The 27,863-nt window shown below is 57.1% G+C and overlaps 10 protein-coding genes across 10 annotated transcripts; 5 read left to right on the top strand and 5 right to left on the bottom strand.

The window, feature by feature from the left end:
* The first annotated feature begins 1,837 nt into the window (after nucleotides 1-1,837).
* CDEST_02518 (uncharacterized protein) lies at nucleotides 1,838-4,448 on the top strand. The gene has a single exon (XM_062918677.1). It carries the CDS (start codon nucleotides 3,064-3,066, stop codon nucleotides 4,237-4,239), a length of 1,176 nt encoding a protein of 391 aa, XP_062774728.1. The 5' UTR covers nucleotides 1,838-3,063; the 3' UTR covers nucleotides 4,240-4,448.
* A 681-nt stretch (nucleotides 4,449-5,129) lies between these two features.
* On the bottom strand, nucleotides 5,130-6,140 carry CDEST_02519 (uncharacterized protein). Its single transcript, XM_062918678.1, has one exon. It carries the CDS (start codon nucleotides 5,929-5,931, stop codon nucleotides 5,248-5,250), a length of 684 nt encoding a protein of 227 aa, XP_062774729.1. The 5' UTR covers nucleotides 5,932-6,140; the 3' UTR covers nucleotides 5,130-5,247.
* A 36-nt stretch (nucleotides 6,141-6,176) lies between these two features.
* CDEST_02520 (uncharacterized protein) lies at nucleotides 6,177-7,938 on the bottom strand (the record flags this gene model as incomplete). Its single annotated transcript, XM_062918679.1, has 2 exons — nucleotides 6,177-7,562; nucleotides 7,639-7,938. The coding sequence occupies 2 exons, from the start codon at nucleotides 7,936-7,938 to the stop codon at nucleotides 6,837-6,839; spliced, it is 1,026 nt and encodes a 341-aa protein (XP_062774730.1). The 3' UTR covers nucleotides 6,177-6,836.
* Nucleotides 7,939-8,481: 543 nt separating this feature from the next.
* On the bottom strand, nucleotides 8,482-9,906 carry CDEST_02521 (Putative metallo-beta-lactamase, ribonuclease Z/Hydroxyacylglutathione hydrolase). The gene has a single exon (XM_062918680.1). The coding sequence runs from the start codon at nucleotides 9,683-9,685 to the stop codon at nucleotides 8,792-8,794; it is 894 nt and encodes a 297-aa protein (XP_062774731.1). The 5' UTR covers nucleotides 9,686-9,906; the 3' UTR covers nucleotides 8,482-8,791.
* A 503-nt stretch (nucleotides 9,907-10,409) lies between these two features.
* CDEST_02522 (Putative SGNH hydrolase-type esterase domain, SGNH hydrolase superfamily) lies at nucleotides 10,410-11,556 on the bottom strand (the record flags this gene model as incomplete). The annotated part of the gene is made up of 3 exons (XM_062918681.1): nucleotides 10,410-10,713; nucleotides 10,857-11,021; nucleotides 11,138-11,556. The coding sequence occupies 3 exons, from the start codon at nucleotides 11,554-11,556 to the stop codon at nucleotides 10,410-10,412; spliced, it is 888 nt and encodes a 295-aa protein (XP_062774732.1).
* Nucleotides 11,557-16,026: 4,470 nt separating this feature from the next.
* CDEST_02523 (Putative peptidase M28) lies at nucleotides 16,027-17,738 on the top strand. The gene is made up of 6 exons (XM_062918682.1): nucleotides 16,027-16,305; nucleotides 16,364-16,527; nucleotides 16,605-16,777; nucleotides 16,885-17,310; nucleotides 17,379-17,443; nucleotides 17,508-17,738. Exons 1-6 carry the CDS (start codon nucleotides 16,102-16,104, stop codon nucleotides 17,589-17,591), a joined length of 1,116 nt encoding a protein of 371 aa, XP_062774733.1. The 5' UTR covers nucleotides 16,027-16,101; the 3' UTR covers nucleotides 17,592-17,738.
* Nucleotides 17,739-18,095: 357 nt separating this feature from the next.
* CDEST_02524 (Putative major facilitator superfamily, MFS transporter superfamily) lies at nucleotides 18,096-19,945 on the top strand. Its single transcript, XM_062918683.1, has 4 exons — nucleotides 18,096-18,333; nucleotides 18,397-19,317; nucleotides 19,372-19,419; nucleotides 19,502-19,945. The coding sequence occupies exons 1-4, from the start codon at nucleotides 18,138-18,140 to the stop codon at nucleotides 19,690-19,692; spliced, it is 1,356 nt and encodes a 451-aa protein (XP_062774734.1). The 5' UTR covers nucleotides 18,096-18,137; the 3' UTR covers nucleotides 19,693-19,945.
* A 443-nt stretch (nucleotides 19,946-20,388) lies between these two features.
* On the top strand, nucleotides 20,389-22,831 carry CDEST_02525 (Putative copper amine oxidase; the record flags this gene model as incomplete). Its single annotated transcript, XM_062918684.1, has 3 exons — nucleotides 20,389-20,457; nucleotides 20,541-20,957; nucleotides 21,012-22,831. 3 exons carry the CDS (start codon nucleotides 20,389-20,391, stop codon nucleotides 22,548-22,550), a joined length of 2,025 nt encoding a protein of 674 aa, XP_062774735.1. The 3' UTR covers nucleotides 22,551-22,831.
* Nucleotides 22,832-23,991: 1,160 nt separating this feature from the next.
* CDEST_02526 (uncharacterized protein) lies at nucleotides 23,992-24,733 on the top strand. The gene is made up of 2 exons (XM_062918685.1): nucleotides 23,992-24,444; nucleotides 24,500-24,733. Exons 1-2 carry the CDS (start codon nucleotides 24,091-24,093, stop codon nucleotides 24,533-24,535), a joined length of 390 nt encoding a protein of 129 aa, XP_062774736.1. The 5' UTR covers nucleotides 23,992-24,090; the 3' UTR covers nucleotides 24,536-24,733.
* Nucleotides 24,734-25,053: 320 nt separating this feature from the next.
* On the bottom strand, nucleotides 25,054-27,785 carry CDEST_02527 (Putative berberine/berberine, FAD-binding domain, PCMH-type, FAD-binding, type PCMH, subdomain 2). Its single transcript, XM_062918686.1, has 5 exons — nucleotides 27,430-27,785; nucleotides 26,923-27,310; nucleotides 26,367-26,853; nucleotides 26,193-26,292; nucleotides 25,054-26,133 (listed from the first exon to the last, which is right to left on the bottom strand). Exons 1-5 carry the CDS (start codon nucleotides 27,761-27,763, stop codon nucleotides 25,220-25,222), a joined length of 2,223 nt encoding a protein of 740 aa, XP_062774737.1. The 5' UTR covers nucleotides 27,764-27,785; the 3' UTR covers nucleotides 25,054-25,219.
* Between the last annotated feature and the right edge of the window lie 78 nt (nucleotides 27,786-27,863).

Below are 27,863 nucleotides of genomic sequence, written 5' to 3' on the forward strand. Positions count from 1 at the left end.
GATATTCTCCCCGGTCGTTCTCTTCCGTCTGCCCGGTGTCGTTGCAGCAGATTCCACGCCATGCACTTGAGTCGGAATTCTTATGCTGGAGGAGTAAAGGCACTTGGAAAGAAACAATGTGTCACGCTGACCACCGACACTTCAGGGCAAACACAACTCATCCCGTCGGGTTTCACGGCCTGCAAGATATCCTACCTGCGGCAATTCAACAGAGAGGCTCCTCTTGTTCCAGGTAGACGCCCATCTCTATTCAAAAGACACATGCACCCATGTTAAAGTTGATCTGCTCTTATTAATAACTACGCCTTCTTCTGTTCGGTAATGTCTCAAGCCAAGATGAGAGAGACTAAGACACGTGGTTGAAATGACCGAGACCAATTGTGATGATGGCGGGGATGTCGCTCATTGTGGGCAGGCTACATGAATGTCGAGTTGGGAGCTTGATTTCAGCGCCTTGTTGGCTAAGTGGTATAGCGTCTCACTAGTACTCTAGTGTCATGAGAAGATCGGCGGTTCGATTCCGCCACGAGGCATTTGTTTTGTCCGTGTTTCCACCTGAGAGTGAATTCTTTTTTCTTGCCCATTTCATCAAATGCCCCTTCTCTATTGATGCTGTCTGTCCGTCTTTCACCCCGTTCGTTTTCATTGTCAGACTGACTTGTTGGTTAGTGCGTTTGCTTGTAGCACGTATCTAGATTGAATGCCGTTGAAGCAACGAATCGATTGTTTCTTAGTTGTTATTTATCTACTGAGTTGACGATGATGGATGGATGGGTGGATCAGTGACATGTGTGGGTGGTATTTATGTACAGATAGATAGGTTTGTTGATGATTAGATGCTGCGATCAACAAGCATGGAATTTGGGTTTCATCGTGTTGAAGAGCCGACAACACCCACCCAGCTCAACTCAACTTGATACACTCGCACAGCGAGCAAGATGCCACTAAACAATTGCGACGGACGAACGCGCCCAGTAAGGCTGTCTTGTCCGTTCGTGCACACCAATTGGCCAGCCCCCCCCTTCCTCTCCCTCTCTGAGTCTCATCCATCCGTGTTGCCCCATCCAGCTGCTGCTTTCTCGTGGTGTCGCCCAGTGTGCCGGGATGGAGACCGCGGAAGAGAGACGCACGGCGGCTGTGCAGAGTCGAGATTCCCCTGTCGCCTCAGGGGTTACCGCTGCGCCCCAGGAAGTGTGGGCGGCCGTGTGAGTGTGTGTATCCGTGGAAGACGGCCGGGCCGAGGTAGACCAGACCCCCCCTTGTTGGGAACACCATGTTAACCATGTTTTCCCAATAGAGTTGCCAAGCCAAGGTGTCAAATATTGGATGATACCAATTGGCGACTTTTTGAGTTTTTGACCGTCTGGTGGGTGGTGGGTGGTGGGTGGGTTGTGTGTCTTGCATTTACAGTGTATCCTAGATGAGGGTTTCACATACCGGCTCGTGGCATTCAGAGAGTACTTACTCTCTACGCGTCTGCCTGAAGCATGGCCGGCGTGAAAATCTGTCTGCGGGACGTGACTCTCCCTCTTCCTCTCTCTCACTTCCAGCGAAGTGACCGAGAGTGCTGCTCTCTGTTGTTTTGGCCCTGTTTCCAATGCAAGTGGTCCACAAACAACTCTTCGTCCTAAACAGCGAATGACCGACCGCTCGAGGCCGTGGGAGATGGGGATTCATAAAACAACCTGCGGACTACTCCGTTGCAGCCGAAGTGTCTTCAACGGCTAGCCTAGCATAGATTAACGTTACATTGCGTCTCAATGTGTCGGCCAATCCCTCGACTAGTGATGTGGACAAACGCTCTCTTTTCTTTTCAAGTCAACTAACCCCCCCCCAGCGTCGCCCCTTAAACATGGGCAAAAAACACCAACCATGCCAAAGGCCATCGCCACCTGACGTAAAACGCCGTTTCGCGGCCCACCAACGGCGGCCTCTGGAATCAAGCCTTTAAAGGGACCGGCCGGCACACGTTGCTTTGCAGGTTCAGCGCTCGTATCCCCCCCTTCCACTTCCGCTGATCAGGACCCAATGCGAGCAACGTCAAGCATCGCAAGCGCGGGCGACTAAGCGGTTAGCGGCTCCTCGACTCTCCATCTCGGCTAACGAGAAGAAGAGGGGTGCCAACGAGCAAGGGAAGAAGAAAAAAGGCAAAGACTGGAAACCTAGAGCGTTATTACGACATTTATGACGGCTGTGGAGCATCCCCCTGATCGCCTGATAATGACTCGCGGGCGCGCAAGCCGCCACTACCGAAGAGACTGACGGCCTCCTCCCGCTGTCCCAAGAGTCCGAGAGTCCCAAGAACAGAAGAGCAATTGTTGTTGGTTGGCATATCCGTACACTGGCTGGCCTCTTATCTACCACTCACTCACTCGTGACCATCGGTAGAGTATCTAGTTTACCCTAGCTGAAAGATACCCTTGGTTCCCCCGGCCATCGGACATTTGGGAAAACTGCCCAGGACACCGGAAACTAGACTGATGGTTTTTTTCCCCTCTTAGACAACTGGACTGTGCTCCTGTTTTTGTCCATTTTGCTCTCTGGTTCTCTTATCGTCTACCAAACTCCCATTTCCCCCCCCGCCCCGGTGACCCTCGAGTTCCTCTCAACATCGATCAAAATCTCCCAGACGGCTTGCGTGCGCGCACTGGACGGACAGTTGCGGATCCCCACCTGTCATCCCACCGGGAGCATTCCGCAAACGACCCCGTTTTTGATCTCGGGGAATTCGAGAAGAAGAATAAGGGGAAGGGAAGCAACCCTCGCCCGGCCATCTGTAGAGGAGGAAGAGACATGGAGTAAAGGGGGCGCGTCGGTCAAACTTGCTCGACATATTGTCACGAAGCCGCCAGATAGGCAAACTCGACTTCCATCCAAGGGGGGAAACCAACATCTACATCTGGGGACCATTATTATACAAATCAACCCGTTCTTGGCTGCCAGCGTGGATCAACAGCTACGCCGCCCACGCAGAGACAGCAACAACATAAAGCCGAGCATCCATCACCAACATCAAATATCAAATATCATCATCAATATCAACATCACGGACAACGGTCGGCCATGACGACCACGTCGGACCCCAACCCGTTGACGACCCAGCGCGGCGCGGCGCCTCTGACGACCGTCTTCACGACGCCCGACTTCTGCAAGGAACTGTACTGGACAAACACCATCACGCCGCCGCTGTCGAGCGTCGTGTGCATGCCGACGTCGTGGCACCAGCTCTACGACTACAGCTGGGGCTACTACTCCCCGGGCATCTGCCCGTCGGGCTATACCGAGGGCTGCGCGTTCCCGACATCGCTGGCCACGTCCAAGGACGGCGGCATCCGCCTCGGCGGCCCCGTCGTCGAGGGCGAGACGGCGCGGCTGTGCTGCCCGACGGGCCACACGTGCTACACCGACTCGTGGGCGTACAGCAAGTGCATCTCGACGGTGCCGACGACGTCCTTCTACAACAGCGACAACCAGCCGACGTCGCAGCTCGCCCTGGTGTTTGCCGTGCAGGTGCGGTGGCGGGCGTCGGACCTGAGCATCCTCGAGACGGACCCGACGGTCCCGGGGGCCACGTACACAGGACTGACGTCGACGGGGGTTGCAGGTAGTAGCGGAGCGACGGCCGCGCCATCGACAGGGACGGGAGGCGGAACCGGAACGAGAGCGAGCGGATCGGCCGCCACGGCCACGGCCACGTCGACGACGACGACGGCGACGGACGGATCGGGCACGGGAGGAGGGGGAAGTCAGGGCATCTCGGTGGGCACGACGATCGCCATCGCCGTCGGCTCGGTCGCAGGGACGCTGGCCCTCGCATTACTGGCCTTCGTCCTCCTCTGGCGGCGACGGCGGCGGCGGGACGCGCAGAAGGCCGCCAGCGCCCACGCGCACGACAGCGACGCCAAGTCGGACTCCCTCGCGGCTCCGGCGCTGCTGGCGCACAAGGCGGCGTCCGGCAAGACGTCGCTTGACATCATGTCGCCGCGGCCGGGGTCAGGAACGACAGTCGTCGGGGACGGGCCACTGCACTCGCCGCACACGCCGACGGCGACCGCCGCCGCCGCCACGGGCACGGGCACGGGCACGACGACGCAGCTCGACTCGACGGCGGTCATGGAGATGGAGACGTTGGAGAGGCCGCAGGAGCTGCCGGACGACAACGCCGTCTTCGAGATGGAGGGCGACATGCCGGGCCCGCCGCTGTACCGGGAGAAGGAGGGGTGGCCTCTCCGGTGGTGAGATAATTCGTGAGGCTCGCGTCGTTTCGGTATGCGTTTTGTGCGTCTTTGGGTTTATGTAGCGCCGGAGTTTTGTGTGCAACGGATAGGATTACGAGTGTGCTTTAGGGCCATCTGAGCCAAAGAATGCCTTGGGAGAGAATAACAGTCCATGGAGACTGAGATTCAGTTACACGAAATAAACCTAATCAACCCTGTTTTCTGTCTCAGCAAGGCTTCTACAGTATACTTGTCGCCTCAACTTGTTTCTTCTTGCCCGCATCAACTTTTATTCTCTTCGTTATTCCACTAACAGATCACCCTGTGTTGGTAGCCAGTGTCATACAGATGCCGGCGGTTTCCTGGTTGCAGTATCATCGACCACGGCAATGACTGTCGGCACGTTGTATAGCATGCTCTTCAACCATTCAGTCTCTTTGGGGAGATGACAACTCTCCGTCAAACCGATCAACCTGCGTGCTGCACAGACGTCATGTCCCCATCCACCGTCCCGCCAAAGAAACACAGCCAAGACTCATCAACTGACAGACATTACCGACGCTGTCAGGCAGAGACTTCTCTTCCGTCAGCCCAAATCAGCGTTCACCCACAGCGACAACCGCGATATCGTCCCTGAACGCGGTGCCTCTGGCATATGCCTGGAGACTAGGGGCTGGAGGGCCTTTGCAAGTCGGGCTCAGCCATAGCCAGCAACTCGTCGTCGTTGGTCTGGACACGCATAACGAGGAATTTGGAACTGACGATGAAGCACCGCGTAGAGGCAATGCTCAACGCGACATGGGGACAGAATGAGGTCGTAATGGACTAATAAGAGCCAAACGCGGGCGTTCCTAGGACGCATGCGCCGGGATGGTGCGCACGTCGTAGACGAGGAGCAAACGGAGCGAGGCATGAAAAGTGGTTCGGTTTCATTTTCTGATGTAAGTATGATCCATAACACAACTACCCATCAAGGCTTCAAATGCTAACACTAACTACACAACGACTTTGCTTGCTTGCTGAGCATGGTCTATGACTCCGTGGACGACACAGCGGTAACATCCCTCCTGTGCTTATCCCACGGGCTCCCGCCCTTGTTCGTCGGCGTGTCAGCGTGATGGCTAGCGATCTTGGTATCGAGGGGCGCCTGGCGCGACTTCTCGCCTTTCTGAGCTTCGCCTCCGCCGGTGCCGAAGAAGCCTTGCAGCTTGGACCCGACACCGGAACTTTGGTTCGAAGTGTCGGGAGCGCTCCCGCTACCCTTGTCCTTCCCCCCGCCGAGAGCCCCCGTCGCCGTGGAGGACCCGGGGGTCATGGACGGGCCATGCGTCTCGATCGCTCTCGTGTTGGAGTTACCGCGCCCGTGGCCCCCGCCGATCTCGCCCGCGTCCGAGGGGAACTTGTCCCGGGGACCCTTGGGCGTGTCGCTGTTCCCGCTCGCGCCGCTCCGGTTGCCGGTGCTGAGCTCGGCGCCACCCGTGTTGTTGGTCATGCCGACGCCGGCGCCGCCGAGGCCGTTGTCGCGCTTCGCATCGGCAGCGCGCTTTCTGTCCTCCGTCGCCGTCTGGTCCGACGTCGGGCGCGGCTTAGCAGTATTGGAGATCTGCTGCGCGGCGTCGCCCGAGGTGCTCGAGGGGGTGCGGGCGTAGTACACGCCGCCGCCGACGAGGGCTGCGGCGCCCATGAGGGGTATAGCGAGGTTCTGACGCGACATGTTGTGTGTATGTAATGTAATGTAACGGATTTGTTGGGTGGTTGATGGTACGGATTGTGTGCCCGATGGATTAAGGTCTAATACGCCTGGATTCAATGGCAAGTGGAAAACTAGAAATGTTGAATGTGATAGGTGAAATCAGAGTAGACAGGGACGATTAGAAAATCAACAATGGTCAATGGATACACGAATACTATATGATATGCCCATTCAACCTTCGACCTACTTCCGTTATAACCAGATCCATTTCTCTGACCGAATCACGCCATCATGCGTCACCACGGCAAGATGCACTTGTCGCGCGCGCGCGCCCAAGCCTCTTCTGCTCCGAGGCGCAAATCGATGACAGCTGCTCTGGTGGGTGATGACATCAGCGTCTTGTGCGACCGTCCGCACGGGCGGGCCGCCTCCTCGACGATCGGCGGCCGATGATGAGACCATGATTCGTCAATGGGGCGAGTGCAGCCATTCCCTCCCTTCCCGTTTCTCCAAATCTGGCCCAGCCCAGAAATCCCAGGTGCAGGAGGGAGTTGCATAGATGAATAGGCTACGCTTGTGCACACCTGGTCCTAGTCTCAGTGCTGGAGTTTGAGGGGGCGGCAGCGTACGTGACGATGGAACTCGGGGCAATTGTGTTGATGATTTAGCTACAACCCCGCGAGCGCTGAGATCGAATCGGATCAGATCAGATCTCATCATCTAAACCAAGCAGCGATGGCTGGTCCCCCCCTGAGCGTGGCAAGATGACATGACCGGCTCCGAAGGGGGGAGGGGGGATCCACGCAGACACGGCCCCACAAATACTCCGGATCCGATCCGGAAGCGGCACATCGGGTCCGGGCTCGGTATGCTCTATCGACCGGGACGCCCAGCCCCTCTTTCTTCCCTCCCTGCATCACACTCACTCACTCCTTCATCGCCACCCCCAGGCCTTCTTCCATCCAAATCATCCCTCGCCCGAGACGTCTCCTCAGGTAGACGCAGACCACCGCCGCTAACGACGCCCCGAAACACGCCGCCTGCACCACGACGAACCCCGTCCCGAACCGCACGTCCATATCCCCCACCTCCCGCCGCTCCACGAACCACACGAGCGGCAGCCCGTGCAGCGTCATCACGAAGGGCGGCAGGAACGCCGCGCACGGCAGCAGGCCCCACGTCCACAGGCGGTACCGGTCCCAGAAGACGCCCGGCAGCGCCTCGATCTCGGCGCGCGCGCCGCGCGGGCACGGGCACACGCGCGTGAAGCAGGAGAAGTAGCACCGGCACCGCAGCCAGCTGGGGCGCGCCGCGATGAGGACCTCTATGGCGGCGATGTAGAGTACCAGGACGAGGGCATAGGCGAACGACAGGTGGCGGATCGTCCCGGGCATGCCGAAGGCGCCGGCGCCGGCGGAGAAGGACTGGAAGAAGGGCGAGGCGCAGGGTTCAGGGTCGCGCAGGCACGCCCAGTCCGCCGGGGGAATCTCGAGGGTCCGGGCGACGGCGACGAGATCGCGGGGGAAACGGGGCGAGTGGCCAAGGATCCCGGCCTTGGAGGCGTCGGGATACTCGTAGCCGAAGGAGGCGGCGAATTGGTGCATGGTCACGAGGTACGAGTCGGACCCGGGGGACGGGATGATGCCGTCAAACTGTAGAAGACAAGACTGTAAGTAAGTCACGGACGGGTTGGATGACGGCAGCGCCGCGCGTCGGCTTGCTACGTACCTGCACGACGGACAGGCTGGTGAGTGCGAGACGCTCGGAACCGGACCTGGAGCGTATAACCCATCTGCCGGCGATCAGGGTGAGGATCTGGACGACGACGCCAAAGGTTGCGCATGCATAGGTGAGGGCGAGGAGGATTGCGCGCATGCGCTGCCGCCGCGAGATGGCTGGTGATTCTTTGGCCAGGAAAACCATTGCTGCGATGTTGCTATCGACCAGAGGATGCAAGTTCGCTCTTCTCGGGATTCTCTCAATATGATGATTCTTTAAGATAGGTAGGAAACACGACCCCAGAGTCATTGACCTTGGGCAGGGCTGGTGATGGGGCCTTTATCTACGGCGCGTTCAGAAGAACCCCCAGCATGATGACCAGGGGGATACACCCCCCTAGCTTCGTGTTCAGAGGGCCAAACAGCCTCATAGGAGGGTTGAACTGGAGAAAATCAGCCTAGAGCCGGGGCTGAGTGCAGCGTGGGGGACAGAGGGGACTGGAGGACCATAAGCGCTAAGCAGGATTCCTTGGCTTGAGTGCGTCGACATGGTCAAATCAGGCCGCGCCGTTCGCATGCTGTCAGTCCTGGACGGTGTAAAGCCACGGTCTCGCCGATTCCATGTTGCAGATAGGCTGACCGTCTCTTTCTCTTTTTTTTTTTTTTTCCATTTTCTTTTTCTTCAATTTGTTATCTATGAACCTCGAGAAAGGCAGCCGTCTACGCAGTGTTGTGTTGTTTGCCCAAATCAGTCCTGACGAGTTTCGCCATCGCTCTCGTATAATCACTCACCCAGCGCCCGTGTTCTATTGTTGCGGAGTTCCGCATTCATGTTCGTGAATGATCATGACTATTATAGTTTGGTATTGTCGTATTTGATACGGGTGTGTCTATGAACGCGTCCGCCTGACTTATACCACTCTCTTCTACTAAATCCAGCTTCAAACATCTTTCCTGACAAAAGGCCGGCCCCCAACTCCTACACTTACGAACAATAGTACATTTCCGCCACTTTCAGCTCCTAGCTTCGACATCTCCATGAAACGCCAGCAATGAGAGCACACCATGGGAAGCAAGACTGCACCCCCAGCTCCTCTTGCAGCCTCATACGACAAGCATTCCCCCAGCTCAAACCAAGTCTACGACTTCACGTCCCCCTCCGCCTAGTCCTTCGGCCGATACACCACCCTGTCCCGCAACAGCCGTGGCGTATCCGGGTCGTGGCTCGGCAGGACGACGACGTCGTGGCTCCTCGCGTACTCCTTGATCTTGCGCAGGCTCTCAAACGCCGTGACCGGGTCACCGTTGGCGCCGTCCGGCTCCTCCCTTTCCAGCACGTCGATGGCGTACGTGGCGTCGCCCGTGAGCAGGTACCGCGTCGTGGTGCCGTCGTCGTTGTCGCCCACGACGATGAGCGAGACGTGGCCCGGCACGTGGCCCGGCGTGTCGACGGCGACGACGGTGCCGTTGGCCGTCAGCACGCAGGACCGCCCCCACGGCCCGACGGCGCGCCCCTCCTCGAAGTCGAGCATGCGCGGCTCGAAGCCGGGCGGCCAGCGGTCCGGCGTGCACCCTTGCATGGCGGCCCAGACCGGGTGCTTCCCGAAGGCGTCCCAGTGCTCCGGGCCGACGTAGACCGGCACGTCGGGCGCGGCGACGGCGAGCTCCTCGAGCCCGCCGGCGTGGTCGTGGTGCAGGTGGCTGAGGACGACGAACTGCAGGTCCGTCGGCTTGACGCCGCGGCGGCGCAGCTGCTCGACGATGCCGTCCTCGCGCGTGACCTCGAGCTTGTTGAGCATGCCCGGGACCGGGTTCCAGCAGGGGAAGTAGCCCGGCTCGGTGCAGTGCGTCGAGACGCCCGTGTCGAAGAGGATCGGGCCGGCGGGGTGGTGGATGAGGAAGGCCCCGAGCGGCATGGGGCCGATCCAGTCGCCCGTGAGGGAGCGGAGGAAGCGCATGGCGATGCTGCGGTTGGCGATCGGCTGGCCCTGCATCGGGTTGCGCATCCAGACGTTGCCGGTGGTGATGAACTCGAGCGAGATGCGGTCGGAGGCCATGTTGGCGGTGGTGGGAGGGGAAGAAGGGGTGTATCACCGGCGCGCGTTAGTCTCGAGTCACTTCGTTCGGACTGTTGTAAGTTACAAGATCAGCCAGTCAATACGTTCCTGGGAACAACGACTTTGATCGTCGAGAGGAGTCGAACCCCGGTATTCGGAAGAAACGGAACCAGGACGGAGGAAACGCATTCTAAAAGATATGTGAAATGACCACCCTTTACCCTCTCCCCCCTCGGGTGTCTTGGATAATCCCACCGCAACTCGGTGATCTGCAGGCACCCGTCACCGGGGGACGACAAGCAAGGAATCCGTCGGCCGTAATCTGGCCAATAATGGCTATTCCGGTCAGACATCAGCTCCGCCTCCTGCAGCGTGCAATGACATCCCTGCCAACCGAGGCCCGGCCCCCATGCTGGCGGAAACGCGTACCTAGTCTGGTTGAGTGGTGGTGGTGGTGGTGGTGGGGGGAACAGAAATAGGGCATGCGTGAGACATATTGAATCAATATTCTCAAGAGCGTTAGTAAAAATGGAGGTCTTTCAGCCTTTTTTCAAACGAAAGACAAAAACATCGTGATAAGCCACGGGGTTTCAACTGCTATGTGCATAGGTATGAATATATATTCATATAAGCCAGGGGACCCAACACCAACCCCCCCCCCCCCCCCCCCAGCTTGACACCGTCTTCAAAAATATGTACACGAATATTGGAAGAGTTTAACCTTTTACCTCAGCAGCGCGTGGACGGTCGAGTTGTAGCTATCGACGCAGGGGCCGAGGTAGGTCGAGGTCAGCGAGGCCGTCGAGTTGGTCACCAGCGACGCGAGGGCGCTGGTGCCGCAGCGCAGGCCGAGGACGAAGGCCTTGTGCATGGCGTCGGCGAGGAACGGCGCCGTGTGCGTGTGGTCGTTGGGGTAGTTGGCGTTGACGGTCGCGGCGCCGAGGTTCTTCATCGCCTGCGCCGCGTACTCGCCGTGCGGGACGAAGTAGTAGCCCTTGGACGGGCCGCCGAGCTGCTCGACGGCGAGCCTGTGTTGGGGGTTTTGTTGTTAGTATCGTGATTCGTGACTCGAAAGAAAGGAAGGGGGTTGGAGGGGTTAGGGGGGGGGGGGGGGGGGAACTTGGGTTGATGGAATCATGAGAACCAGTTTTGGGGGGAGGGAATGACTTACCAGGCGTAGTAGAAGAAGCGGTCATATCCCCATTTGTAGGTGCCCGTCTCCCAGACATTGTTGGGCGTTGCCGCCGAGATGATAACCTTGGCGCCCTTTTCGTTGAACTTCTTGGCGGCGTTCTTCAGGTAGGCCGGGTACGTGAGGACGGTCTCGGCGACGCCGCTGGGATAGACAGTCAGGTCAGTATATGTATAGGTATGAAAACATGCATGTAACATCAGAACGCCCTCCATAACCATCACGTCCATAATCATCACGTCCGACTGGGGCAAACTCACTTGTAGGTGGTCTGGCACGTCTGGGCACCGTCGCCGAAGCAGTCGGTCCTCCCGTTGTCCGTCGGGGTGAGGGAGCCGCCGTCGTTGTGGCCGAACTCGATGATGACCCAGTCGCCGGCTTTGACGAGGGCGGCGACGGCGTCGAAGCGGCCCTCGCGCGTGTAGGAGCGCGCGCTGCGGCCGCCGATGGCGCGGTTGTCGACCTTGGCCTTGCTGGGCGCGAACGAGTATTGCAGGAACGTGCCCCAGCCCTCGGTGCCGCCGCCGCCGCCGGCCTTGGCCGTTGTGCTGTCGCCGCAGAGGTAGACGGTCGGTACGGACTGGCGCTTCTCAACGTCGGAGCCCGAGGCGGAGTTGTCGGCGGGCAGGGCCGAGGCGAGGCCCAAGAAGCCGGCTACGATGGCGAGGTTGGCGCGCATGATGTCGGAGAAGGTGAGTGTGCGTGTGTATTTGTCTGTGTCTGTGTTTCTATGTGTAGGATGAGGAGCGAGTGACGGACAGTTCGTATAAGCGAGAGGGTGTCGTGAAAGACGTTGGAAACTTTCCAACTTAAAGAGGGGTGACGGACTTGTTCATAAAGAATGAGAGCGTAATCAATTACATTGTACGATGTACTCCTCTCTTTAACAGAGTTTTGCATGAGCCGGGATACGTGGGAAATATTGTTTTCCACAAGGTGGAAGGTCTCGCCGGCCCAACCTTGTCCCAATCAACTCTGTTTCTGGCCAGCTAGGAACGCCTCCTCACCGTCTCCAATATCGATGAACACGACGTTTGCTTCCACTCGTCCGGGGGGTTGGCCCTCTCGGGCCATACTGGGACGAGACCGAATCCTGGATCACGAGGAGCTGGATGGCATGGTTGAGGACGGGGGGGCCGGCTCTCACTCTGCGCCATATAGAGTGAATGGCGACATGGCTGAATCTAATTTGGGGGAGAGAGGAAGCCAGAATTTGGAAGAGCCGCAGGGGCGCCCCGAGGTCACATCGGGGTCTTCCTTGCGGAGAGCCCAGACGGGAATATTGCTTGTTTTGAGGAAGCATGCAAGTAGCGTCCATTTGCCCCGGTCAGTTCTGCGCTCACTCACTCCCTATTCCGCCAGACTGCCTCTGATGAGGGAGGGGGAAAAAAGTGTAAGACACCCCGCGCAACCACAACCCCAATCCCAATTTTGGCTGGTTCGAGAGGGGAAAAAAGGGGCGGGGAAGGGGGGCCGCCGACCTGGTGGTTGTCCGTCTCGCGTCCTCAGCACGCAAAATCTCCCGCCAATCGTGAGCTGCGAACACGGCGGGTCGTCCGTTCAGTGCTCTAGTTCCGGGAGAGACCACGCGGGCTGGGGAGAGCCTCGGCCGGGATGCCCCCGGTCGTAGTTTTCCCTCTTTCGGTGGATGGTGCGGTTGAAGTGCCGCAAGTCGGGTAACATGGAAGAAGGGGGAACGTTCCCCCTCTTCTGGTCCAAGTAGGTAGTGCATCCTGTACAACTAGAGCTCCTCGATGAACGAGAGATGACCCCCCCACCCCGCGCGCCGGGAGCTTGCCCTTTTTCAAACGGGTCAGCCGACTCGTGAGCCGGGGTTGCGAACGGACGTAGCCATGCACCCCCCGTGGTCGTGGTCGTGGTCGTGGTCTTGGTTGTGGTCAACAGTTCTGAGGCTCGACACTCGTCCTTCCGTGCAGAACGTCCCGAGGCGGCGGTAGGTTGCCCAGACGGGAGGCCGGCACTTGGACGCCTCCTCAAGAGGCAAAGTTTTATTAGGAAAAATGCGCGACTGAGAGGGATCCCCGGGGTTGGATCGGATGAACCGGCGCGCGTCTGGGTAGGGGAGGGGAGGTGTCGTGTTGATTGGCGCGACTCAACCCAGTGCAACCCCTAGAGGCGTCTCTAAGCTTTTGGGACAGGGATCATCCCATTGGTCGGCGAAGCTTGACAAAGACAGGCTTACGACCGTCGAGTATTAGTTAGTTGGCATTGAAAACGTCCCCCGCGGGTTTGGTTTGGGGTAGACGCACCACGGCCAGGAGAAGCTGTCGGTACAAACAGTCGGGGATAATTGGGTCCAACATTGCTCCAGTATTATTCACTCCAGTGCCCAAGCTGAATCGAGTGCTTGCAAGGGCATTTGTCGTCATGAATGACAAGCTGATGTCGTCAGGCTAGGTCTAAGGGGTTTGAAGCTCGACTAAGATTGCAGGGTGAGCCGGCGGTGCAAGCAACCTGGGGAACCGGGACGAACGAGCTAAATGGAGTCAGACCTCAATGCCAGGCAAAAAGATGACACCTATCTTCCATCGAATAACCGATCATTTGGCAATCTCTTTAGCATGACTCATAGCCACATCTTTAACCACCTCTATAGCCATTTCCCTGCCTATCCTTTACACGGGACTCTCAAGTCTATGCGCAATTCAGACCTACACTTTTGCTAGCAGCAGGCCTGTTCCATCCATGCTCTTTAAGCACGCATATTAACCCGCCTGTCCGTTCTCCTCACGCGACGCTGTCTTCTTCAACTATTGCATAACTTTCTTAAGCTATTAGTGCTGTTCATCACATATAGGTTAGGATAATCAACTGCGCCACAAAGCAACAGCTTTCAGAATCAAGCACATTGTCTAATTATCCCCTGTTATTCATTCTGTAGTCACGTCAGCCAGCACTGACCAGTTGGGCCGTAACACTTATTAGTCCTAATTCCTATTACGTTCTCAGCAAGTCTCCTCAAGCATAACGGTGTTGCTGTAGATAAGAAGTAGAAGACATACCTGCAATGACATCCTTTCATTTGCTTAGCATGCTTCCCCCGGCTCGCGAGGGGCGCTTCAGCTACGCTATTGACCTTTCGTGTGCATTACAAGAAGATGCTGTGCCATTTCCAGCAGCAGGTAAACCTATATTTCTAGGGCAGATGCTACCCTAACAAGTCATAAGAGTATGACTTGACTAACCTGTACATTTACACACACGTACATATGCACCGGAAACGTCGCCTTCCATCGGCTCAAGTACACAGCCACATGTGTTACCCTTTTTGTCCCAGCCTTGCTAGGCAGAGAGAAAGTGACAATCCAATTGCGCCAGCCAGGACCTGACTGTTTAAGCTGTAACACAGAACCAGTAAGCTAAAGGGTTGTGCAGGAGTATTATCGTTCTTCTACCTCCCCAAAACCAACAAGAAACAGGGGCATTGCTTGTTGCGTAGTTTGCCCACCCTCTGTTAAAGAACGTGCAACACGTCGGCATCAGCTACCAACTCTTAGAGTGCACCTGTGACAAGACGCTATATTACTGCACCAAGTGATCTGCTGGGCGTAGCCAAGGCTGGCAGATCAACATAACCGATTGTTATCTGCTGGGGCGCAAAAAGCCTCTCAGGGCCGCTTGAAGGCGTCATAGGGACACCAAGTAGGCTCGCTGAGAATCGACTAAGACATTTCCCCGGCTTCTGATTAGCAAGCGGTAGAGGGCGTCGCCTACGGGAAGACGTCAGTCCTCTTTACTGACAATGACTTCGCCATGGACCTTGCCACGGCGTTCGGCGAGGGTTTCTATGATAATCTTTCGTCTTACACACAGCAGGATTCTAACCGTAGCTAGAGAAAAGAGACCCTTAGCTAACACAGCCTAGTAACAGCACAACACCACTGCCGGTGGAGAGTTTGGGGTTGCTAACTGGTGTTTAGTAGGACTGTCTGCCCGCGCATCTACGCTGAATGCTGATTCAATAAATCCTGAGACGTAGGTGTCCTGATTCTAGAAAAATTGGGTTTAGGGCTTAGGGAGTCGGGGGTCTCATTCATTCAATGATTTTGTAAACATATTCCTAGACCATCTGCTTCGCAATGGTTGTGTTTCCTGACTAGAGAAAAAGGTGCCAGGTTTGTTGTCTTTTCAACGTCAGATTGCAAAAACTAACGACTCACGTCTCAACTGTTGCCAAGAGTGACCCGCGAGTGTGAAGTCGAATGATTTCGGTGTATGAGACAGCGTTATCTCAGCTGTGGACTTGAGATCAGACAATTTTAAACAACATGAATCTGCGGTTGAGCACTAGGTAGCACTTTTGAGTTGCCTATTTCGGAACAAAGCATGACTCGTTGGGGTCCGCCACTATTTTCGGTCTCCATCACCGTTCTATCCGTCCCTGTCAAATCGGGAGGGTGTTGTGTTGTGTTGAACAACGCTCATAGAGCCCAAGCTTGGGATTCACAACCTCCAAGCGTTGTAATGTTATCCATCCATCATTTTCCTTGCCTGTGAGTTACCACAATGATTTGAAGAAAAGACCAGATCCCCCTCTAGGGATGACTACAACCCCCCATCCCAACCGGCTTCGTGGCGCGCAGAAAACAGCTCACCCGCCTGGCGTAAAGTGGACTCTGCCAAGAGCCCAAACCGTACGGAGGGCCGGCGACCGCCCAATGGCATGCCCAAGACGGCGGCCACAGCTGTGCGGGACTGCCGGCCGGGGTGACATCGGTGAACCCCGGCCAACAGCCGAGGCTAGCTGAGTCGGGCAGCTCCCTAAGCGCGCGCGGGCTTGGCGATCATGATAAGCTTAAATGCTCCTGCCGCAAGCTTGCCATTGCCCCGAGGGACTGAGCACCGGTTGTGGGCTCTCTGCTAACGGGCTTCCTGTTTCCGTTGGCTCTTCGTATTGCGTGCCGCGGTGGCGGAGGCCGGCGGCATAGCGAGATGCCTGTTTGGGGCAACGGATCCTGCCGTCGTACAGGGTGATCCTCCACATCCCGAGGGGGAAGGGGGAGAGATGAGTGGAGGAGGGAGGGAGTGTTTGTCGTGCGTGTATGGTCTGGATAGGGTCGAAGGGCGTCTTGGGTGCGTTTAAAAGGGGGGGGACACTGCCTCTGACCTCTTGGCTTGGATGGAGTTGTTTTTGTCTCTCGTTGTCGCCTCTGCCTCCCTAATATCACCGCGGACGTCACTCATAGCAAGGAGAGTCTGAACGATGCATCTCAACGCCGCCCTCGCCATCCTCGCGGCCTCCAGGGTTGCCCTGGCCGCCCCGGCCGCCGATGAAGTCAAGGTCAACCCTGCGCTCCGATTGATCAAGACGTCCGAGGCCGACGCCGGTGTCTGGGTCACCGAGGAGCAAAAGATTGAGAACTACGTCAACAAGCACATTGGCTTCTTCGACATCACCGACATCACGGTACGTTCTGAAGGACCATCGTTGGATCGTATTCATGCTGACCCGTATCCGTTCAAAGGACGAAGAGGTCTTGGCCGTGCTGTCCACGCCTCCCGAGGCCGCCCTCGAGGCCAGACAGGCCGTCACCTACCCCACCACTCTCTCCCATGTGAGCGAGGCCAACACGTTGATTGCCCGCGTCTCCAACACCCAGCCTCAGTCGTGGCTCAAAACGTTGACCGAGTATGTTGTTTCCCCCTCCAGGGGCCCAGTGTCTCCCTACGAGGTCTTTTGGGTGTTTGTTTCTGACGACGCTCCAGCTTCTACAACCGCTACTACCTCTCCACGTACGGCACCCAGTCGGCAACTTGGTTGTTCAACCAGGTCAAGTCCGTCGCGGCGGTCAACTCGGCCATCACCGTCACCCAGTTCACCCACAGCTGGAACCAGCCTTCGATCATTGCCAAGATCCCCGGAACCAGCTCCAACCTGGGTGAGTCCAACCCTTATTGCTCTCTCTTTCTTTCTCTCTCTTTCTTTCTCTCTCTTTCTCTCAACATGTCGTTCGGGGCAGACTGTAGACTAACCAACATCGCGCAGTGATTGTCGGCGCTCACTTTGACTCTACCGGCGGCTCCTCGACCGCCCGCGGCCCCGGCGCCGACGACAACGGCTCCGGCGTCGTCGTCATCCTCGAGGCCCTGCGCGTGCTCGCCAACGCCGGCTTCAAGCCCAAGAACACGCTCGAGTTCCACTTCTACGCCGCCGAGGAGGCCGGCCTGCGCGGCTCGTCGGCCATCTTCTCCAACTACAAGGCCGCCGGCAAGAAGGTGCTCGGCTTCGTCAACCAGGACATGGCCGGCTACTCGCCCTCGGGCCGCGTCTCCGTCTACAACGACTACGTCGACACGGCGCTGTCCAACTACGTCCGCCTCATCGCCACGCAGTACACCGGCCTCGCGCCCACCAGCGACACCTGCGGATACGGCTGCTCCGACCACGCCGCGGCGCGCTCCAACGGCTTCCGTACGTCTCTTTTCCAACTGAAATATCAAATGATTCACCAGTCCTGCTGACACCTGTGCCTCTGTTAGCCGCTGCTTATGTCTGCGACGAGCCTATTCGTACTTCGACCCCTTACATCCACACCCCCAACGACGTAAGTAAAAACTCTCCTAGCCGCGTTGATGATTATGGTTCGTTGTCTGACTGTCATTCTGTAGAGCTACGACACTATCCAATGGCCGGCAATCCTGCGCCACTCCAAGTTCACTGTTGGTTTCTTGGTCGAGGCCTCGTACCTGTAGATGTTACTCTGGCGGTCTCAAAAAGACATCGGCAATCCGCCAATCTAGCAGAGCATATCCACTTAGAATACACTCTAAACAAACTACATGCTTTTCCTAGTGAACTAATAGTACGCACATCAACGTATTGCCCATGCTTACTGCGTCTCGCGTTTGTCTTCCGTGTAAACCTGCCTCATAGCGGAAGGTTTCCCTCCCCCCTCCCCTCCCCTCCCAAAGCCAATGCAGCCAAGTATCTACCCCAACCTACCTCCGTCTATCGGACGCGGAGGCTTCTGCAGAGCTTGCGCAAGCGGTTCCAGACACCCTAGGGCGCCATCTGTCCAAAGTAGGGCGTCGCTACCCCACCTATCAACATTTTTGTGACAAAAGGGTAGGATCGCGCGATCTACGCGTACCGATGACTCTTGCAAGGTAGCCGTCTTCGGCCGGCAAAGTGCTGGGTCCCGATATAAGGAGTCCCCGGACCTAGAGCAGTTTGAATTAGGAATCTGCGTTTAGCAGCAGTAAGCAGTCTCACACAAACCTCCCCCCCAAAAAAGCAAGATGAGAGACCCAGAAGAGCAAGAAGTGCAAGATCATGCCGCCTCTGCAGCAGCTGTTGCGCTCGGGACACCTGAAGCGGTTGAGCTGCGTGCCATGGGTTCTCCTCGGTCCGGTTCCAGCCACCGGGAACCCGAGTCGAGCCCGTTGGCATGGCTTTGCGTCGTGGGCTCATTCATGTTTCTCTACCCATCCTACGGTGAGAGAAAATTCTGCGTTTCTTCTACTCTTCCGAGCTTTACGACTGACGCAGGCCCCCCAGGTTTCATGCAATCCGTCGGAACCGTTCAGTCCTATCTCCAGCTCAACCAGCTGAGCGCGTACCCCTCTCGTGATCTGGGCTGGACCAGCGGAATATTCACCTCGCTCGGCCTGCTGCTCGGCATCCAGGCCGGCCCCCTCATGGATGCGTACGGCACCAAGTTCCTGGCGCCCGTTTCCGTGGTGCTGTACGTGCCGGTATTCTTCATCATGGGCGAGTGCACCGAGTACTGGCACTTCATCCTCTGCCTCGGGGTGCTCGGGGGCATCGGCGGCGCCCTCACCTCGACCGTCGCAATGGCGGTCATCGGGAAACTCTTCAACCGCCGCAAGGGGCTCGCCATGGGGATCGCCCTCTCGGGGTCTTCCTTTGGCGGCGTCACGATCTCGATGATGCTGCGCTCGATCCTGCCGACGCTGGGCTGGCAGTGGTCGATGAGAGTCATGGGCTTCCTCGTCCTCGGCATCATGACCATCGGCGTCTTGTGTTTCCTGCCGTATCCCCGGCTGTGTGTCGCCGTTGCCGGGGCACCAGTGGGCAAGACGGGGGCAATGCTGAACTTCTCGGCCTTCCGGTCTCCTCCTTTCGGCTTCATGACCATGGGCCTATTTCTTCTCGAGTTCGTCCTATTTGGTATAACGGGTCTGCTGCCCACCTTTGCGATCGCCTCGGGCTTCGGTTCCGACGTCGGATACTCCCTGATTGCGATTCTCAACGGCACGTCATGTCTTGGCCGCATCATGACTGGCATCATCGGCGACAAGCTCGGGCATCTCAACATCCTACTCACAATGATAGGAATTACGATTGTTTTTACCGGTGTCGTATTTGTGCCTTTTGGGACCAAGCATATCGGGGCGTTGTATGCTTTTGCTGCTTTGTGGGGGTATGGGTCAGGATCTTTCTTGTCCAGCACCCCAGGTGAGTGACTCATTGCCCATCATCGATGAAGACAAGTATCTAATACATGTGTAGTGTGTGTGGGTAAAACGTGCGAACCGAAGGACTACGGCAGATATCTTGGTGAGCGTTCTTCCCTCTGGCCTGTACAGCGTAACTAATTGCTGTCGTCCATCTACATCGCAACTAACTCGACCCATATCAGGCACAATGAACTTTGTCGTCAGCTTCTCGCTATTGGTGACCGTGCCTATCGGCGGACAGATGCTCGAAAGCATGGGTGGGACAGCGCTCTCGGGCTTCTATCTGGCTATCGTCTTTCTTGGCGGAGTCTGCTTCTTCGCCGCCCGCGCCCTGCTCCTCGACGGATGGCTCACTCTCCGGGCTAGGATTTGAATCTAAGCATTCTACGAAATGACGAAAGACTCCAGGTGACGGGTTGAGGGACAACAGAAGAGCCGAGCTGGTGATGTCGGTAGCTCTATAAATAAAGCGAGAGACTTGTGTATTTTCCCAGGATAGTACGAGAGAGATATTACATAGCCAGAAGGCTGATAGATTGCACTAAAAAGAGTGTTGTGCACACCTCTGTTCGAATCCAGAATCGTCGACATCAGCCTCTTGCAATTATCTTCGTATTCTCGTTCCCTGACTTCCCTCGTCCGCATGGCTCGTCCAGTGTCCCTGCTGATCGCTAGAACAATACGTGAAACATGATGCTTGCGCCGAGGGAAAAACGTGCCATTGCCTGGACCGGACCGGGCCAGACCATGACCGGGCCGAGAATCGGAGGACCGGAAGCCGCCTCGTCAATACCTTATCTTAGGGGAACGGCGCCGGCCAAGCATCTCCACTTTCGAGGATCAACCTACCTTTCGGGGGACCATGATGCGGCAGCGTCCGGTGCGGGGTTACGGAGAATCACCACACGTGCCGCTCTCGGCGTGGCTTTGTTGGAGATAAGAGGATAAAGACACCGGCCAACACTCGGCTTTCTCAACACTGAAGCTGGCACCGCGAAGCTTCACATCAAACACACCAGCAAACTTGTCAATCATTTCCCGGAATTTCGATATTTCAAGCCTCGCAGATATGGGAGACACCAGCACCGCCCGAAAGGTGCACCCGCTGGATCCGCTCCAGCCGGGAGAGATCAGCCAGGTGAGTAGAAGACCATTATCAGTCCAGCAAGGATGATGGCGAAAACCCCCAATCAGTAAGACTCCTTCTCTGACTGGGCATAGGCAGCTGAGGTTGTTCGTAGATTGAATGAACATGCCCGAATTTTCTTCAGGGCCATCTCCCTGGCGGAGCCTCCCAAGCGAGTGCTGAAAGATTTCCTCGACAACGAGCATGCTGGCGAGACCACGTTCGTGTATCCGGCGCGACAAGCCCGGGTCCAGGCGTACATCGACGAGACCTTGCATGAGCTCGTTGTGGACTTGGACTCGGCGACAGTCGCGTCTGATGACCTCCTCCGTGGGAAGCACTCGTACATCGATACTGAGTTCATGGCCCAGGTTGCAGCGGCATGTCTTGCGGACCAGAAGGTTCAGCAGGAGATCCAATCCCTGAAGCTTCCAGAGGGGGCAACGGTAGTGGTTGAGCCGTGGGCGTATGCCACAGACGGCATGAAGGACATGAGGGAACGATGGACTATGGTGAGCTGGACATCAGAATCGTCAGCCCGTATACCATTGAACTCACCAGTCTAGGCCTGGTTCTACATGCGTCTCTCCGACAACCCCGATGCGAACTACTACGCTTATCCACTGGACATTTGTGCCGAGGTCTCCAACTCTCTCGAGGTCGTCAAGATTTATCGTCTGCCGTCCGGAGAGCACGATGCCATTCACAACGTGGCGAAGGAGTTCGACCGGCAGAAGATCCATTCCAACAGCGAGTATCATCCCGATTTGGTCCCGGAACGGAGGACGACGACGAAGCCCTACCATGTCTCCCAGCCCGAGGGCCCGTCGTTCAGCATCGACGGCAACCACATCTCCTGGGAGAAGTGGACCATGAGGCTCGGCTTCAACTACAGGGAGGGCATGACGCTTCATGACGTCCGCTTCGAGGGCCGAAGCCTGTTCTATCGCCTGTCCCTGGCCGAGATGTTCGTGCCATACGGCGACCCCCGGTGCCCCTACCCGCGCAAGGCCGCCTTCGACCTCGGCAACGACGGCGCCGGCATCAACGCCAACAACCTCCAGCTGGGCTGCGACTGTCTCGGCCACATCAAGTACTTTGACGGGTGGCTGAGCACGTCCGCCGGCGAGCCGCTGAGGATGCCCAACGTCGTCTGCTGCCACGAGGTCGACGACGGCATCCTGTGGAAGCACACCAACTTCCGCACGGGCAACGCCGTCGTCGCGAGGTCGAGGGTCCTCGTACTACAGACCATCATCACCGTCAGCAACTACGAGTATATCTTCCTCTTCCTCTTCCAGCAGGACGGCTCCGTCTCCTACGAGGTCCGCGCCACGGGCATCATGTCGACGGCGCCCATCGACCTCGGCACCAAGGTCCCGTGGGCCACCGTCGTGGCCCCCGGCGTCGTTGCGCCGTTCCACCAGCACATCTTCTGCCTGCGGATCGACCCGGCCATCGACGGACACCGGAACTCCCTGGTCGTCGAGGAGTCGCATCCGATCCCGTTCGCCGGAGAATCGGACCCGTATAACCCCTTTGGCGTCGGGTATACCACCAAGTCGCAAACGGTGGAGAGGGAGACCGGTCTCGATCTGGACTTCGCCACCAACCGGACGTTCAAGATCGTCAACGAAGGCGTCGTCAACCCGACAACGGGCACCCCGGTGGGCTTTAAGCTCCTGCCGTGCTACAGCCAGCTACTCCTAGCCCATCCCGACAGCTGGCACGGCAAACGCGCAGAGTACGCAGCGCACGCCGTCTGGGTGACGCGCCACCGGGACGAAGAGCTCTTCCCGGCCGGACGGTTCACCATGCAGTCGACCGGCGGGGAAGGGATCGCGTCCTGGATCCGGCGGCGCGCGGGTGATGATGATGATGATGATGATGATGATGAGCTGTCTCTGGTGCGGGACCAAGACATCGTGGTCTGGCACACCTTCGGCTCGACTCACAACCCGCGCGCCGAGGACTGGCCCGTCATGCCGTGCGAGAAGATGGCGGTGGGGCTGAAGCCGGCCAGCTTCTTCAGGGGCAACCCTGCCCTCGATGTGCCGATTTCGTCGCAGGATGAGAACCGGAGTGTGTTGGTGCAGGGCGGATAATGAGGGTCACGGAATGATTAGTGAGCGGGTTGGGTTGCCCCGAGTTCGGGTACCGCCCATCTTCATCTCCGCGGATTCACGAGAGGGTCACAACTGGCGGTGAAGCGTCTTTTAGTTAGTTGTCTCTTCTCGAAGATTGACTCGCTGTGAGGAAACAGTCTTAGATCCAAGGGGATGAGAAGGAGGAGAAGGATGGGGAGCCACTCTGTCTAGGCATGTCTAGTGTTAGCCTGCCTGGTTCAACCCGTTCTCTGAGTGCGGAAGTATGAGAAGTGTATCATGGACGAGGGATGTAACCGTCTACCTGAATCGATAGAGGTTCAGATTGTTAACCTAAACGGGACACCCTTCACATCTCAGTGCCCACACCAACCCAGTCAATGCATCGTGGTCGGACCTGATGCTCAGATTTCGAAATCCCACTTCTTCTCTGTCGGTAGAGCTACATACTTGAACCAGACTCAGACACTCGGTTTCGCAAAGAAGAGGAAGTGAAACGCCTCCCGGAAGCGGCCTTCGGGCGCAAATCCCGAATTATCCACAAGGCCCTCCCTATTTGTGAGACATCAACGCAGTAGAAGCTTTCCAACTGTAATGGTCCAGCTGTCGATAAGCACCAATCGGAGCCGCTGGGATCATGAGTCCCATACATTAAAGTTCTTCATGTCGTCTGAAATTCTCCCACCGGCAGAATAATTCCCTGACTCGGGTGATCAGTAATTAGTCTGGACGGCGTCCAACGAGGCCAGCTGCTCCAAGGAACTGCGGAGTGTAGTCCTGGTGTTCAAGGAACACCATGGAGGAGAAGCAGTCTGTTTCATGTGCCTGGGGGTTCGTATTCCAAAACGTCCCCCTCCGCTATCCCATGTTAATCTCTGCTGGGTATCAAGCTTACTCGTGCTTTAAACTCATTGCCGGGACGTGAACGTCGCACTGCCTTGGGAGGCTCTTGATGACAAAATCAGGCCCGCAATCAAAGTCGGAGGTGCCGTCGAAAATGAGTGTCGGGCATGTTTTTGTCACAATAGCTATAGTCATATGGGGGGAGGGGGGGGGGGGGGGGGGGGGGTTACTAGTCTTGAGTTCTTGGTCAAGAAACCTCGCTCATTTTGGCGAGGCATACATGCTGTTTTCTGGTTCTTTTTCCTTTTGATTCTCGGAGGCAGATCAGGGGGGTGATTGTCGGACGGAGAGATCAGACGCAGATTCTCGACGTCGTCGTCGGACGAACCGGATCATCATCAGGCAAAGAAGGCAGATAGGCTAGCAGAAAGTCTCCGTATCTTGGCGTCTCGGATTATTTCCATTGAAATGGATCCACAGACCAGATGGACTCCTCCTTGAATCCACATGAACCTGTTGCATCTGCCTCGAGTTGCCAGGGCACACACAGGGATCGACGTGTTGCTGAAAGTCCGCAGTAACCGCCGCTCTGGGTCGACGTGTCTGAGGATATGCAGCGGCATTGACATCGTACAAGGCTTCCAGCTCATATTACGGGCTCGAACGCTATAAATGCTTCTGGATTTCCCGCTTCGACATGTCTTTTGCACTCTTCAACCACCAAGCTTGTTTTCCAGTCCTCGGCAAAAGTCTTTTCCTGCGTTGCCCATCCAAGGATAACCGCCATCAACTACAATTCCAGCAACAACAGTCAACTCATCCTTCAGAAAAAGAAAAAGAACAAAAAAAAAACATGCAGCTCTCATATCTTTATGCCGCTCTTTTCTTGGCGGTTGGAGCAACCGCCCAAACATGCACCGGGACTCTCACGTACTGCACTGGTTCAATTTGCAACTGTTTCTTTGACGGAGCTGCGGAAGAATTGAACAAGATTTGCCAAGGAATGGGATTTGAAAGATCACTGGGTCCTTCTCGAACCACAACTGGAGGTGTAAGTTGCGCTTCGCTCCGTGCGTGTGGTCTCTCCGTCTCACAATCTATTACAGGATTCTCGCTGCGATCACCAGTGCTGCAACGGTTAAGCTGGAGGGGGCAACTTTTCGTCTTGGATTTGGCGCCTTTCTTACTCAGTACTACTTTGGGTTTCTGTTTCTGTTTGGGGAGGGGATACATCTGCAGGAGACTCGGGAATGATGTTTTTGGGTTTATCTATAGAGAAATCGAAGATCTTGTTGTAGAAGTCAAGATACAAACACACACACACACACACACACACACAATCTCCCGCTCTATCTCGTGGAGTGCTAACTTCGTTACTTGACACCCACCAGCACGTGTTGCCCAGCTCAATCAGTATTGTCGAGCCTGGGTGGTTCCTCCCGACAGTCAGAGACATTAGAGACGGAGCTCACAGAGAGTCCAGCAGTAATCAAATTTCAGGTTCGGTTTCAAAGCACACCGAACATTAGCGTACACATGGTATCGAAGTATCGGCTAAACGAGTCATGTAATTTCAGAGCTTTGCGTCACAACGCAGACACTACACATCACAGTTGCCTTCGCCGTGTGTCAACAATCGGCAACAGACCCATAACTCTCGGTTCGCTTCCGTGAGCATGGAATGACATCGAGATACCTGGTGGTAGTATTACGATATTGATGTAGTGGATTACGTCTACAAGTTCTTCACCTACGTTGACATGTTTCCAACCTCTCGTAACTCCTAACCTACTTCCCTCCACCCCCCATCACCCGCCGCTACTGCTTCAGACTCGGCAGAGACGACCGTTCTGGGTTGGCAGGCCCTCGAGTTGGCGCGTTACGTACCAGCTCTCGCTGCCGACACCCAGGTTGGCGTAGAAGACTCCCGTGGGGTCAATTTTGTTCTTGAGGGCGAGAAGGCGGGCGTACTTCTCGGTGCCGTAGAAGGACTGCTGAAAGTCGGGCTCGGTCACGTCGCCCTCGCTCGCGTACCCGCCGCCGCCGGGGGTGACGTCCCGCCAGGGCTGCATCCACTCGTTGGTCAGCAACTTGGACTTCTCGGCCGCGACCTCGGCCGGGGTGCCGACGTCCCACTGGAGGACCGAGATGGCGAACATGGCGGAGCCGCGCCAGGCCGGGTTGACGGCGTTGTCGGGGTACGGGCCGGGCCCGCCCGTGATGCCGAAGCCGATAATCTGGCCGCCCTTGTCGCTAAGGCCCTTGAGGGCCTCGAAGGTGGCGTCGAACTTGGCCGCGTCGGAGAAGTTCTCGGTGGGGAAGAGGCGGCATGCCGTCTTGGCGGCGGTGCCGCCGACGATCTCCTTGGGGAAGCCGGCCTTCCAGGCGGGCAGGAAGCTCTTGTGCTCCGTGTAGACCGGGTCGACGACGATGCCGAGGTCGGCCCACTTGGCGAAGAGGGGCGCGGTGAGGGCCTTGAGCTCGGCGAGGGTCATGTTCGGGGCGAACCAGGGGAGCATGGTGAAGGTCAGGGAGCCCGGGCCGGTGTGGAAGATGTTCCAGTACTCGTAGTTTCCGGCGGCGTTCCAAGTGGGGAGACCCTCCCAGTAGGCCTTGACACCGGCCCAGAAGGCGTCGTGGCTCACGGTTTCGCTGGTGCTGAAGCTGAAGGTCATGACGGCGACGGTGTCGAGCTTGGGGTAGGCCTTGACGACGTACGAAGTGACAACACCGAAAGTGTCTGAAAGGTTTCGTCAGTTGAGGGATCCTCTGACAAATGTTTTTGTTGTGCATGCTTACTGCCACCACCACCGCGGAGGGCCCAAAACAGCTCCGTGTTCTGTTTCTCGTTGGCGGTCACGAAGCGGCCGTCAGGGGTGACGACGTCGATGCTCAAGACCTGGGGAAACAAAAAGTCAGTCTTGCCATGGTGCACCTCCGGAGAAGGCAATAAGGGACGGAAGTAGGTCTCACCGAGTCAGCGGCAATGCCGTACTTGGGCGAGAGCGGCGAGTGGCCGCCCCCGGCAAGGTAACCTCCGGCAAAGCCAACAGTCATGCCCTCGCCCCCGACAGCGGTTACGCCGAACCTCTCGGCGGCCTCATAGAGCTCGAAGCCCTGCACACCAGCGGCGACCTTAATAGCCGGGCCGGCGTACGAGGGGGTCGTGTAGGTCTTGTGGAAGCTGATGCTCTTCAGGAGATGGGTCCAGACGGAGAGGGCACCGGAGCCGGTGGAGCGGCCGTTGAAGTCGTGGCCGGTGTTCTTGACCACCAGGCGGAGGTTGAGGTTGCGGGCAAAGTTGACGGCCAGCTGGATCTGGGCGACGTTGGTGGCCTTGACGACGTACGAGGGGAACCCGCCGACGGTGCAGGTGCCGGCAGAGCTGTTGTCGACCGAGGGCGGCATGCAGGTCAGGCCCTGGTAAAGGGGACTCATGACCGAGGTAGGGTCGTCGGCACTCGAGAGATGTTAGCATCCATACATGGGTGTGAGTTCTTGGGGTGTATATGAGAAGCGAGTTACTTACTGAATAGTCGAGTTCGTCCATTGGTTGGTGATGTACTCGCAGCGACTGGCATTATAGTTGCCAAAGTCGTCGAAACAGGAGGCGCCAATGGGCACCGTCTCACTGACAGCAAAACCAGTGAGGAGGTTGAAGATGTTCCATACGGGCTTGCTGGGCCACAGGAAGTCGCCAGGGTACGTCTTGCACTTGTTGAAGGTGCGGGCGGCGCCGGCACGCTTCTCGCCCGCGGCGGTGGTGTCGAAGTCGAAGAGAGAAATGTTGGAGAGAGAGAGGTCCGTGAGGTTGGCCAGGACGGCATCGGTCAGCTGGACGCTCTCCTCGTCCAGCAGATCGGAAGCAGCCGTGAAGACGGGCTCAGCGGCCGGGGCCACGGTCGACTCGTTGGCCTCTACAAGGGGGGGGAGACAATGGTAAGTTAGTCATGATGCCAGTCAACAACCCACGAGGCACGAAATGAAGCCCTCAGGGATCAAAGCAAAGTCAAAATAAGGAACCGAGACGACATACCAAGGACTGCATCATCAACAACGATGGTCTGGGCACAGGCCAGAGGCAGGGCAGCCGCCAGCAAGAGGACTTGACCGAGTCGAGACATGGTGCGCCAAGGAACTTGGGGGTGGCAGAGACTGTAATCGGCGAAGAAAAAAACGATTGGACAGAGGGCGCGGACAAGGCAGGCAAGGTGTGTTGCGTTTGCGTGCCTTTCTGTCTGACTAGAACCTCCAATGATGATGGCCGGCTGAGGGCTGGCGGTGCGGCGGGAAAGATGCGAGCGAGTGAGGCGGATAGTCGAGCGAGCAGAAACACATGGACTTATAACATCCACGTGGGAACGTCGCATTCTTGGTTCTCTTTGGCCATGACGCCTCACATAATGCTTACCTACCTACTTACCTGCCTGTCTGTCTGCCTGCCTACCTACATGTATGGGTTCGATCCCA

This window comes from Colletotrichum destructivum, chromosome 2, assembly GCF_034447905.1.
Source record: "Colletotrichum destructivum chromosome 2, complete sequence".
NCBI classification, from domain to species: Eukaryota; Fungi; Ascomycota; class Sordariomycetes; order Glomerellales; family Glomerellaceae; genus Colletotrichum; species Colletotrichum destructivum.